Raw genomic sequence first — 12,561 nt, forward strand, 5'->3', positions numbered from 1 at the left:
GTTTAGGATTACAGTGATTAATATATTTCCCATGTTCTACATTCACTAGCATCATTTTAAAACATAACAAATGATTGTATGAATGCATCATGGTTAGGAAATTATCTTTTTACATTCATCAACCAAACACTAGATAGAGTTGCTCCCGTTCCGCTTCACTCTGAAACCAAACAAAAAACCTAGAGCGGCTTCGTTTTGACTACCAAATATAGAACAAAGTCGTTCTATCCTCCGAACCTAGAATGGAGCCGCTCCATCCATCTAGGCTCCTTAAGGAGTGTTTGGGATAGCTCCAGTTCTAACTCTAATGTGGAGCTGTAGTTTATAATATTAATTTAAATAATTTTAAAAAATATTTTAAATCTAAATAATAAACAAAATGACTTATCTAAATGTCTTCTAAAGGTTTACAACTCTAGCTCCACGATTTTCTGGAGCACTTAATGACCTGCTCCACCAAATTTTATGGAGCTATCCCAAACAAAGCCTTACACAAACTAAAGGAACTAGAATGGGGCAAGGAGAAGAAACTTACTATGAGCCATGAATTCAATGCCAAAAAATGATCATCCCCCTCGAAGCAAGAAGAGCCTCCTCGACGACTTGAACCCTATGAGCATGGAGACTCTCCTTTGGTCTACTCCAATGAGCCTATCCACAACCATTGCTAACTAATTAAGGGTATGTACAACCCCATTTAATATGAGATCTTTTAAAGGTTCTTTAAGGGTTAATTGGAAAACGTATAAGAGATAGGGCCCTTCGCATCTCTATAAATATAGTCTCTTAACTATATTTATGATCTAGATATTAAAGATTGTATCATTCAATCTTCTAATTGTCTCTTATATTTAGAAAACTAGTCCATGCAGGGTTGTACATGCCCTAAGGGCGAAGCTGCACCTAGTTACCGATGCGCCTTATAAAGTTTATGAAATCCTATATAAATTCAATGTTTGCCAGTATATTAAGTGTGATGATCAATTGAACTAACCTCAATGGGTTTTATTCAAGGTTTTAAATAGTCGATTATAACGGTCGATATATCTTTTTTAGCAGCGAAAATTTATACTATTTAGTTCGATATATCTCACTATATTCAGATATCCCGATATTTACACTTTTGAGAAGCCTGAGGATAAATCTCTTATCCCACTTTTTAAAACACTGGTTTTATTACTGGCTTCTCCCATATAACAAACACAACAGGGATGGCCGCCGGGTCGGAGTGCCTATCAGCAGGACGCCACGAGCTGACGGCGCACCAAGGTCTGCAAGGACCATCTGCGGCGGCACAGGACGGCGCGGGAATGGATTATCCTGTTTAGTTTGCTTCACATTGCATTTCCATTTCACATCTAACATAATTGCGAATTTGTAGTTCTGTACAGTGTCCAGCAGGGACGATGGACTTGATTCCGTTTTCTTCTACTGCACACAAATATATATAGCCAAAATAAGGACCGGCATGCATGAAAAATGCCACGCAGGGAATGCTCCGCGAGAAGAATGGGTGACGTACACCATGGTTGGTCCATGGCCAATCTACTGACCATATTTCTGATCGCCGTCCTCGCCTCCGACCAGGTAGAGCTTCTGGCCGTCATTGACCATATCGACGTCGAGCACCCTGGCCCCGTCCTCGCGCAGCAACCGCAGCCGCGAAGCCGGGCCCGGCAAGCCGAGCTTCTCCTGCGCCAACGCAACCAGGCTCTCAATGGTGTGCGGGATCCACAGGACCACTCCCTCAATACGCCGCTCCTCGCCCGTGGCCGCCCGCCACGGGTGGTACGGGAACACCGAGCACCGTCGCGGGTGCATCTTGTCCCTGACTTCCTCGCCGCGTTCTGGGAACATAGCCAGCTCGTTGGCCCGCGCCTCCTCCAGCAGCGCCCCAAGTACGCGGCCGCCGCACTTTCGCGCTTCATCCAGCGGAGTGGTGCCCCATCTGCGCACACCGGCCCGCCGCATTGTTATATAACGCCAAACTCGCATTATAGTCTAAGAAACAGTGCGGGCATATGGTTTCAGTTAGATAGAGCTTTGATGGTTACCTGTCGGTGGTGAACACGCTGGCGCCGGCCTCGACAAGCATCTTGGCGATGAGGTACAGGCCCTCGGCGGCGGCGATGTGGAGCGGTGTGCGGTGGTCGTAGTCCCTGCAGTTTGGGTCGGCGCCGTAGGCCAGGGTGCGCCGAATGAAGTCCGAGTCTCCCTTGGCGACTGCCGTGCACAGGTGGCTGCCGGCGTTCTTGAGGCTCAGCTTGGCGCCCTTGGCGAAGAGCAGCGCTGCCACCCGTTCTTGCCCCTGCTTCACTGCCTCCAGCAACGGCGTGTTCCCAAATTGGTCTGGTGAATCGAGAACACCAACATGACATGATCAGAGTGGTAGCAATAGTCCTAGAAAGGAAACAAGAAGACAGCAGGGATGTCATGACAATGGCAGTGGATCGCGTGTGGCGGCGTACCGGTAAGGTCCATGTCGACGCCTTCGTTGACGAGGAATTGCACGACGTCCTCGTACCCTCTGGAAGCCGCCAGATGCTGCGAGGAAAAAGATCAGCTTATCTCAGTTTACTGCCTGCCGATGATGACAGATCGACGGAAGGCATTCTGCGGGTACCAGAGGGGAGCGGCCGTCATAGTCGGTGTTCTTGGGATCAGCCCCTGCCCGGATCAGGCTTTTCAGCTGGTGCAGGTCGCCGTAGAAAGCGGCGCTGTTGACCCGCAGGGTGAGCTCCGCCTCCTGCTTCCCGATGTGGAACGTGATGTCCGATTCCAGCTGCTTCACCCGTCCGCCATACTCGCTCTGCACCCAGCCAGTCACAAATCAATGGCATCAGAGGACATCACTGCGCGTGCCGCGTAAACTGCAGACGATGGCCGTTTGAAGCTATGTACCTCGGAGAGATTGCTCAGGATCCTCCTGCCGTCGACGAAGTAGATCTCCAGGATGTTGGTGAAGGACTGCTTGTCGAGACGCAGGAGCCGGCAGAGCTCACAGACGCGGACCGTGTAGGGCTGCGGGATGTTGCAGAGGATTGAGATCTCGCCAAAGGAGCTCTCTGGCTCCAGCATCAGCAGAGTCTCTTCTTGCCCGTCTTCACCGATGCCAACACCTTCCTGCAGACAGCAAAGAACATGTTTCAGACAGAGGTATCAGTTTGTTCACTCAAGCATAAGGTGGTTACAGAAACTGCAGCGAAGAACTCCTTGCTTAACTCACCAGTGCACCGTGGCAGACAAAGTACAATTGATCGACTGCACTTCCTTGCTCCAATATAACCTCTCCTGGTAAGAAGAACTCCTCTTGCAACCTGATCACCTGTAGAGCAGAACGTGGGAACAATATCACAACAACTGAAAAAGTACTCTGGTGGAGTTCATTCAGCGGAGTATGTATAATTGGGACGAAAGAGATGACACTTACAATCTGTTGTATGAACTCTGCGGAACATCCCTTGAACAACGGAATACTTTCAACATATGGCTTATACAGTGTTTGAGAAATCTGTAAGTGCGAAACAATTTATCATCAGTTGCAACTTGCAAGATAGACTTCTCAATGCCGGAATACGGTATTCAGATCTAATTCACAGAAGGATGGAAACATGAGAAAATTGTGGCTCATCACCTTTGCACGGATAGAAATCGGGATATCCTGAAGGACGGACGCTTCAGTGTAGCTGCTCTCATACTGCAACCTCAAGTGTCCTTTGATCTGTTCCCTTATTTCCTTTCCAAGTTTATTTCTGTTCATATACCTGATCACTTCTTTCATCTTGTCCCTAAACCGCTCGGTTCTCGAGCCTTTCACGATGAGCGCAGTCATGTTACCAATCAGGTAAGCTCCTAGAATCATGTCAAAGGAAACGTAGATCATGATGAATATCATCTCCCTGATGTTGACAGCATGAATGTCACCGTAACCTGCAGAGGGGGAAAAAGAACATTAATTCCAGTTACTTTAAACAGATAGTTCTGTAAAGATTTTCAGAAACAAATGAAAATGGATATCTGGAAGTTATGCGTTGGAAAATTAGGAGATCTGCTCTTGTTTTCTTACCAACTGTTGCCATGGTGACAATGGCGAAGTATAACGATGTTATATAGCGCTTGGCAAGATCGATCTCCCTGAAATGTGTAAACTTGTAGTCCCCCAACTGCAGACTCCCAATCCACGTGTATCCTTCCATTGATTCAGGAAGCGTTGTAGCCAGGTAATAGAAGATACAGGCTGCTGTGTGCGTACAGTAGAGCTCCACAACTATGAGCTTCACTATCCTAGTGAAGAGGTAGTTGATACGTATGTCCTTCTCTAAACGCCAGAAGAATTCTGTGACCTTGGTAACCCGTGTCAAGCGAATCCACAGCAGGTATCTTACTTCTTCTTTACTTCCACAAGCCTGTTACGGAATTCATCATGAGAGAATTAATCATAACAGAAAAATAAAGAAAGGTAGATTACAGCAAAAGACACCGATCCAGAATTTACGAGCTCAAAGCTTTCTTTAGCAAGAGAGAGCTACCCTGTAGATAGCATCCCATGGGAAGCAACCAAGAAGATCAAAGATGAAGCTTGATTTGCAATATCTGAGGGCAATAGCGGTGGGACTGTAGACGATTCGGTACGTGTCTGGGTCACGGTATGCCACGAAAAATTTCACAACAATGTCGATAAGGAACGCAGCCTGTCCAACTGTGTCCAGGAAGAAGAGGTTTTCTGGGAGCCCTCTGAAGAAGCCGAATTCCAGGGGCGTGAAGAAGGAACTGTACACCGCCCAACCCAGTATGAACTTGGTCCATAACTGATACCATCTGAAGAAAAATCGAAAAGTAATTCACAAATTCAGTAAACTATCATCCTTGTGACCATATACACGTTTAGACAGTAATAAAAATTCGTTGTAGGAGTTGGCCAGAATGGTAAGAATTAGTATTAGTTACATTATACAAGGGAAGCCTAGGTGCTCTCCATGAAGCTCAAAGTGAAAATCACCAATTGATCAATCGATTTAAGTAACTGGCTATATAGTGCTTCACCATTTGTCAGATTATTTAGGTAAAGCAGGCTCCAAGTTGACAAGAATATATTTTATTGAAAGCAAAAGAAAATGTTCAATTCACTAGTAAAACAGCCATATGATTTTGTAGCTTAGTAAGGTATGGTGCTGAGAGACAGCACCTATCACGACACACGACGCTTGCTAGTTAGGTCAAAAGAAGTAGGTAGACCAAATTGGTTCCAGGTGAGTTCATACACACATCCCATTCTTATGAGCGTATCCACATGTCTGAGGTGATCTTAGTGGCCGTGAGTGGGATCCTCTTGTTATGCACCAATCTAATAATCCTTCTGGCAATAAACTAGCACGACCATTTCAAATGAGACAAATATGAGTGACGCTAAAGGAATGGTGCACACCACCTCATCTTCTGTCACAATCACTAGAAAACGGTGAAACAAGGTAACATACTCAGGCTAGCTACTTACTAGTTACATGTTATGAATATGAGGCCAATTGTCTGTGGATTTGTTGAATTCGATTTTTTTTCTTTACTCAGGCTACTTACTTATTAGATCAATAGTTGTTAAAATTCCTGTTAATATTTAGTATGTCACCAATGTCCTCCTGCCAGTCAAATGACTTGTACAACACTCCATTAACATCAAAAATGTAATTTTCTGCGCAACCAGCTGTTACTATTAGGCGTGGAATTAAAATTATTTGTAAGGTACAAGAAGCGAAATGTAATACTGCTGGTGGTCAAACTTGAATATAAACAAAAAAAAAATCACTAACTCAGATTTGATCATGTGAGATCACCGCTAATCGAAACTAAGGACGTCCCAATCAACAATAATAGTATAGCTGTCAAGGAGATCACCACATGACCTTACAGCAGCAACCTATGCATCATGATAGCTACCCCAGATGCTTCAGCAATGGATAAACTACCAGCTTCTCGGTAAGAGTCCAAGACAGCATCCTGATGAATTCTACAAGCCCGTTCAAACCCATCCGTCCAAATCAGCCAATTAACCAAATCAAACTCGGAGTGCTTAACCTCTTCAGTTGCCGTACACCTGGTTGGCCTTCATGGGAAGGGTGCTTTTATAAGCTATAGCTTATTTGTCCTATTGTGATAAGGTGAAGACTGAATATGTTATATATTCACTGCAGTAACGAAAGTCATTTTCGGTGGCCAGAAACCACCGAAAATAAGCATGTGACATAAATATTATTTTCGTTGGTTTCTGGCCGAAAAAACCCGAAAATAAGATATTATTTTTGGCGGCTAGACCTACCAAATATCAACCATTATAACTGCTACTTTCGGCGGATGTCATCTAACTGCTCGAAAATAGTAGTGGCCGTCGAAAATGACTGTAGATGTTGTTGTGATTGAGTTACAATGGTTGATATTCCATGGTAACATCTAAGCACACATGTAAACCGATGTTGATAGCCCCTATGTTATCTATATTGTAGTCAGGAATCAAGAAGATCCCGTGTTCCTCACTGGGAACTTTACGGCTGTACGCCATGCTAAATAAAAAAAAGGAATGTCACGTTGGGAGAGGCTTTAAATATAGTTTTGATGTTGCCTGATGACAAAAGGATCCCAGCATACAAAAGGATGAAATGTAGTATAGCAATCTCTGAGAAAATTCGAATGCTTCATACAGATGCCTCTTTAACTGAGGTTTTGTTTCCATACTGGAAGTGATTTTTTTTTAGATCGTTTCTTGAGAGATTAATAATTCGAGAACGTATCTAATGCACATGGAATTTTAGTGCACATGATGCACATATTAAATCATTACCACTCATTTTAGATTTAACGTCTGTAGTTGTTTGGTATATTTGCTAAGGACACCCTCCGATGTAATGGACTGTAGTGGTGTAAGGTGTTATTTGTAAATTTCAATGATTAACCAGTAACGTTAAATCTAAGATGGATATTGGTGATTTAATATGTAAACCATATAAAAAAATTCATGTGCACTAGATATGTCCTCTAATAATTCACTTTCAGCGCTCAGTTTTTTCGTCTTCTCGTCGATTTGCATGCGTTCTCTCTGTGCTGCCGAGCACTTTTTTTTTTCCCTGTGTGGTGGCCGATTTTGTGAGGCACAAGTTTCATGGTAGCATTAATCAAATCTAATATGCAGAATCTAGCAAGCATTATTCTTGTGCTGTGTGGATCCTAGAAAGCATATTTACTGAAACAATCGATTGCCCAAATGAAACAATACAGGGGCTTTATTTGGCTATATCTAGCGACTCTGTCACAAAACTCTGCATTCGGTTTTCTCAACAAAAAAAATCCGCATTCACAAACACAAAGGGAAAAAAGAAAATAATTTCGTGCAGAAATAGCTAGCAGCGTGATTGAATTAAAGCAATTTTTTTAATGGATCAAGGCTCATATTTGTGTGGCCGTTAAAGTCTACCCCGTGACCTGGGTGACTGTCCAGCTACAACCTAGTAGCTTGCGTATCTGGCGGGCTCATCATCAAGTAGCGAGAAATTTGCGGCTGGGATGCTGACGCACAGTCTGTTCACCGTCAGCTGAATGTCGCATAGTGATCTACGGGAAAAAAACATTATGCATGTGGGATGCAAATCCATCTATTTGAAGCCCTTTACATTCACTACCTGCAGACTCACGAACAGACATCAAAACCTTTGACTGTTTGCTCTTTTTTTATATGTTCGTGTGTGACAGATGTGAGGGAATATAAGGAGGTGTTTAGTTTTTAGAGACTAATTTTTAGTTTCTCTATTTTAGTTACTATAGTTACTAAATTGTAAAATACGAAAACTAAAATATAGTTTCATTTTATATATTTAACAATTTAGAGACTAAAATTAAATAAAATGGAGGGGTTAAAATTTAGTGGCTATAAACCAAACATCCTCTAAATTGATGAGTGTATCCCGGATGCATAGGATTTTTGGCTGATCCACAGCCTCAGCCGACGCGTCAAATCGACCAACCCAAAGGCTTTAAAAAGTAAAAGAAAATTATTGGAGATTCACATTCACCGCTGGAGCTTCAAATATTATAAGCAGAGGATGAACGTTTTTATATAAAAACAATAGAACTAAGGGTATGAATTTAGAAAACCGAAAACAATATTGGTTTGGGGTGGTAGACTCGCAGTCGATCAATTGTGGGGCGATTCGGCGGAGCCATACGATCGGAGGAAACCGAGAAATCTAGCGCGCCGCGTCGCTTCGCCGCCGCCAGCTTCCAGAACAACCGACAGCCAGCGCGCGAAACTGGAAGCTTCGAAAGCAAATTAACGATATCGCGTGGACAGCAGGGAACAGCGTCGATCACGTACCTGTTGTCGGGGTGGATGACGAGGTCGTGGAGGAAGCCCTCCGCGGCGCCTTCCCCGGCGAGCGGGCGGCGCCTGCGCCGGCGCGGGCGGAAGCGGCCGAGGCGGAGGTCGGAGCCGAAGAGCGCGAGGCGGCTGCCACGGGAGGAGGCGATGTGGTCGCACACTTCCTCCACCTCGTACTCCTCCGAGGACTCCTCCTCGGGCTCCGTGCCGCCCTCCGCCACCCTACGCTTCGACCCCAGCCCCATCACCATTATCGCAGCTTCGTTACCAACGGCTTGCAGCGGCAGCGATAGGAAGGAATCCCGAGCGGGGCAGTGATGGCGGTGGCACTGTGGCAGGAGATGGTGACGGTGGGGGCCACGGTCGTCGGGCGGCTGCGAGCGTGCGGCGTGCGTTTGAACTTGCAGGGGGGCGGGGCTGCCATTTATAGGCGGAGAGGCTGAGCTCACGGAACGATGGGGGCAAAGCTGCTGAGCACTGAGCAGGGCAAGCCGTGAAAGGGTTTAAACCGCGGCGAGGAAACCAGCAAGGGAAAAGGGGATAGATGCGTCGTCCTCCGGTGATAGGCGGTGATGTGGGATGGACGGCACGGCAGGCGGGGGACTCCTAACCCTGGCCTCTGGGGATGCCGGGAGAGCGAGGGGCCGGGAAGGCAAAACCAAAGGGGTTTGTATCACTGGTGGATAGACCGCACGGCAGAGGCGGGAGACTCATAGCCCTGGCCCCTGGGGATGCCGGGAAAGCGAAGGGCCGGGAAGGCAAAACCACAAGGATTTGTTTCATGGGATGGGAGATGTATTTATTTAGTTTTCTTGCTTAACTAACGTAATGTGTCTATGTACTTATGTGTGACCTTTGATCTATGTTTCATAATCATAGGTGTTTTTTTCTAACTTTTTTTTTTGAAAAAAATGCATCCTCTCTTAACCCTTTTCAATGCAACACCACTTAAAATAATTAGTATACAGTGCATGCTAACGCTACGATCCCATGTAGGATAGGGATCGACGACGATTATGACGATAACGGCGCGAGAGAAAGGGTTGACGGCACGGCGGCGGTGACACGGATGAGGAGAGGGGATGGCGGGGACGCGGAGGGAGATGAAGCGATGATAGATGATCTAAATAATATTGTCCATTGCATTTGAGTGAGTAAGGAAGAGAGGTTTATATAACAATTTGAACCGTTGTTTTGATGATGTGTTAAGTTTAGGTATAATTTATTTGGTGAATTTTGTGGAGGCCATGGGTGTAAGGATAATTTGGTTTGGTGGGTTTTACAAAGTTTAAAGTGGTGGATTATATAATGAGGTATAGATTAGATGTTGTATGTTTGTGTGTATGGATATAAAAAAATGAATTTACTAGCTATGTCATAGACTAGTCATACATTAAATTAATCTTATATAATAGAGTAGGTTATTTGTCTTGGTATTAGACATAGTAAACCAAGCTATGTCACCATAATTTTATATATAGTTTTCTTCTCTTACATATTAAACTCTTAAATTATTTGATATGCCACCAAAAGATCCTATATTGCGCTCATTAATTATATACTCACTCCCACATTAAGTAATAAGACATTTTAATGTTTCAATACGATACTTTTAAGTATGTTTCTATATATATTGTATATCTAATTACATAATAATATTTTATATATCGAGAAAAGTTAAAATATTTTATATATTAAAATAGAAGAAGTACAATATGATATAATAAGAATAATCTTAGGCTCCGTTGGGATCCGTGGAATTGAATTTCACTATAATAATCATAATTTATGACATATATTAATTAAGCTAAAAAGGTTTTTATACATAATTTATTTATATGCTATTGTTGACTATATTGGGGAGGTATATATATGCTATATTTTTACTATATGGGAATGAACCGAAGAGCGTGTTACAAATTGTAGAGTAGAAACATAGAATAGTGATAAATAAAATTAATTTCCACCCATCATCTTATGAATTTGAGATAGACTTTTATCTAAACTTTAGAAAGCGATGGAATGTCAAATTCCAACAAATAACCTACTGAAAGGTAAATAAGGTTAACTTTTTCCCACAATTATTTTTGGTGGTTGAATGCCCAACACAAATATATGGACTAACTAGTTTGCTCTAGAATACATGTTCTACAGGTGCAAAAAGGTTCAATACAAACCAATAAATATTCAAGTTAGGGATCAAATACTAAGGAGCAAAAGAAACTTGAATGTGCTGAGGAACGGCGCACCGGACTGTCTGGTATGCCACCGGACAGTGTCCGGTGCACTAGGACCGTACAACTCAAACCAGCCACTTTCGGGTTTCTGCGGGCGCGCTCCGCTATAATTCACCGGACTGTCCGGTGTGCCACCAGAGCAACGGCTACTTCGCGCAACGGTCGACTGCAAAAGCTGAAGAACAGAAGAACAGTGCGCAACAGTGCGCGGCAGAGTCAGAGCGCAGAGTCAGTGGAGCACCGGACAATGAATAGGAGCTGTCCGGTGTGGCACCGGACTGTCCAGTGCAACAAGAAGACAACGGCGCCAACGGTCGACTGCTCCCGAACCCTAACGGTTGGGTGACGTGGCGGCGCACCGAACTACCTACAGTGCCTGTCCGGTGGCGCACCGGACTGTCCGGTGCGCCCATCGACAGCAGCCTTCCCCAACGGCTTGTTGGTGGTTGAGGGCTATAAATACCCCCCAACCACCACAACTCCAAGCATCCAAGTTTTCTGAAGTTCTCATTCAATACAAGAGCTAGTGCATTCACTCCTAGACACAAATCAAAAGATCAAAGCCTCTCCAAGTCCCAAAATTCATTCCAACCACCTAGTGACTTGAGAGAGTGTTTGCTCGTGTTCTTTGTGCTCTTGTTGCTTGGATCGCTTTCTTCCTTCCTCATTCTTGTTCCAATAGACTTGTAATCAAAGCGAGAGACACCAAGTGTGTGGTGGCCCTTACGGGGTCTAAGTGACCTGTTTGATTAAGGAGAAAGCTCACTCGGTCTAAGTGGCTGTTTGAGAGAGGGAAAAGGTTGAAAGAGACCCAGTCTTTGTGACCACCTCAATGGGGATTAGGTTCTTTGGAACCGAACCTCGGTAAAACAAATCACCGTGTTCATTCGCTTGTCTTTTATTTGATTTGTTTTCCCCTCTCTCCCGGACTTTTTATTTAAGTGCTAACGCTAACCCCGACTTGTAGTATGTGCTTAAGTTTATAAATATCATATTACGCCTATTCACCCCCCCTCTAGGCGACATTCAATTGGTATCAGAGCCCGGCGCTTCATTATAGTCTAACAACTCGAAGTGATGTCGGGAGATCACACCAAGAGGGAGATCGTGACCGGCGACAAACCTGCAAGCTCGGGGAGAACCCTTTCAAGGGGGTCCGGCCACAAGCACAAGGAGGAATCCTCTTCCTCCAAGAAGACACTTCGAAAGGGTGACAAGAAGAAGAAGATGAAGAAGGTGGTCTACTACGAGATCGACTCTTCGTCACCCTCCACTTCATCAAGCTCCGACTTGTCTGTCGCTTCTAAACGCCATGAGCACAAGAAGTATAGTAAGATGCCACTTCGTTATCCCCGTATTTCAAAGCGCGCTCCTTTACTTTCCATTCCCTTAGGAAAACCACCATACTTTGATGGTGAGGATTATTGTATGTGGAGTGATAAAATGAGGCATCTAACCTCACTCCACGCAAGCATTTGGGACATTGTTGAGTTTGGAGCGCAGGTACCTAATGTGGGGGACGAAGGCTACAACTCGGACGAGGTCACCTAAATTAGGCACTTTAACTCCCAAGCCACAGTTATACTCCTCGCCTCCTTGTGTCGAGAGGAGTATAATAAGGTGCAAGGGTTAAAGAGTGCCAAAGAAATCTGTGACGTCCTCAAAACGGCGCACGAAGGGGACAAGGTGACCAAGATCACCAAGCGCGAAACGATCGAGGGAGAACTCAGTGGATTCGTCCTCAACAAGGGAGAAGAGCCACAAGCAATGTACAACCGGCTCAAGACCTTGGTTAATCAAGTGTGCAACCTGGGGAGCACCAAGTGGGATGACCATGAAATGGTCAAGGTAATTCTTAGATCACTTGTTTTTCGTAATCACACTCAAGTGCAACTAATCCGTGGAGACCCTAGATATAAACAGATGTCTCCCAAGGAAGTAATTGGCAAGTTTGTGAGCTTTGAA

The 12,561-nt window shown here is 44.5% G+C and overlaps 1 protein-coding gene across 2 annotated transcripts; it reads right to left on the reverse strand.

Moving 5' to 3' along the window:
* Window positions 1–1,130: 1,130 nt before the first annotated feature.
* On the reverse strand, window positions 1,131–9,044 carry LOC103637774 (potassium channel KOR1). 2 transcript variants are annotated; one of them, XM_008660829.4, is made up of 12 exons: window positions 8,357–9,044; window positions 4,530–4,818; window positions 4,067–4,406; window positions 3,635–3,930; window positions 3,431–3,511; window positions 3,227–3,325; window positions 2,902–3,123; window positions 2,624–2,809; window positions 2,469–2,544; window positions 2,055–2,349; window positions 1,554–1,948; window positions 1,131–1,431 (listed from the first exon to the last, which is right to left on the reverse strand). In XM_008660829.4, exons 1-12 carry the CDS (start codon window positions 8,608–8,610, stop codon window positions 1,325–1,327), a joined length of 2,640 nt encoding a protein of 879 aa, XP_008659051.1. In that variant the 5' UTR covers window positions 8,611–9,044; the 3' UTR covers window positions 1,131–1,324. The 2 variants fall into 2 exon arrangements, with proteins under 2 accessions (XP_008659051.1, XP_008659053.1); XM_008660831.3 differs by having other exon boundaries at window positions 1,523–1,948.
* Between the last annotated feature and the right edge of the window lie 3,517 nt (window positions 9,045–12,561).

The sequence above is a fragment of the Zea mays genome, chromosome 9 (assembly GCF_902167145.1).
Source record: "Zea mays cultivar B73 chromosome 9, Zm-B73-REFERENCE-NAM-5.0, whole genome shotgun sequence".
NCBI classification, from domain to species: domain Eukaryota; kingdom Viridiplantae; phylum Streptophyta; class Magnoliopsida; order Poales; family Poaceae; genus Zea; species Zea mays.

Bases quoted from the DNA above. Each gene is read 5' to 3' on its own strand.
- LOC103637774 (XM_008660829.4), bottom strand. From the start codon at position 8,610: ATGGTGATGGGGCTGGGGTCGAAGCGTAGGGTGGCGGAGGGCGGCACG. The intron at 1,949-2,054 runs GTAACCATCAAA...CGGTGTGCGCAG, and splicing joins AGCGTGTTCACCACCGACAG to ATGGGGCACCACTCCGCTGG. The intron at 1,432-1,553 runs GTCAGTAGATTG...ATTTGTGTGCAG, and splicing joins GGACGGCGATCAGAAATATG to TAGAAGAAAACGGAATCAAG.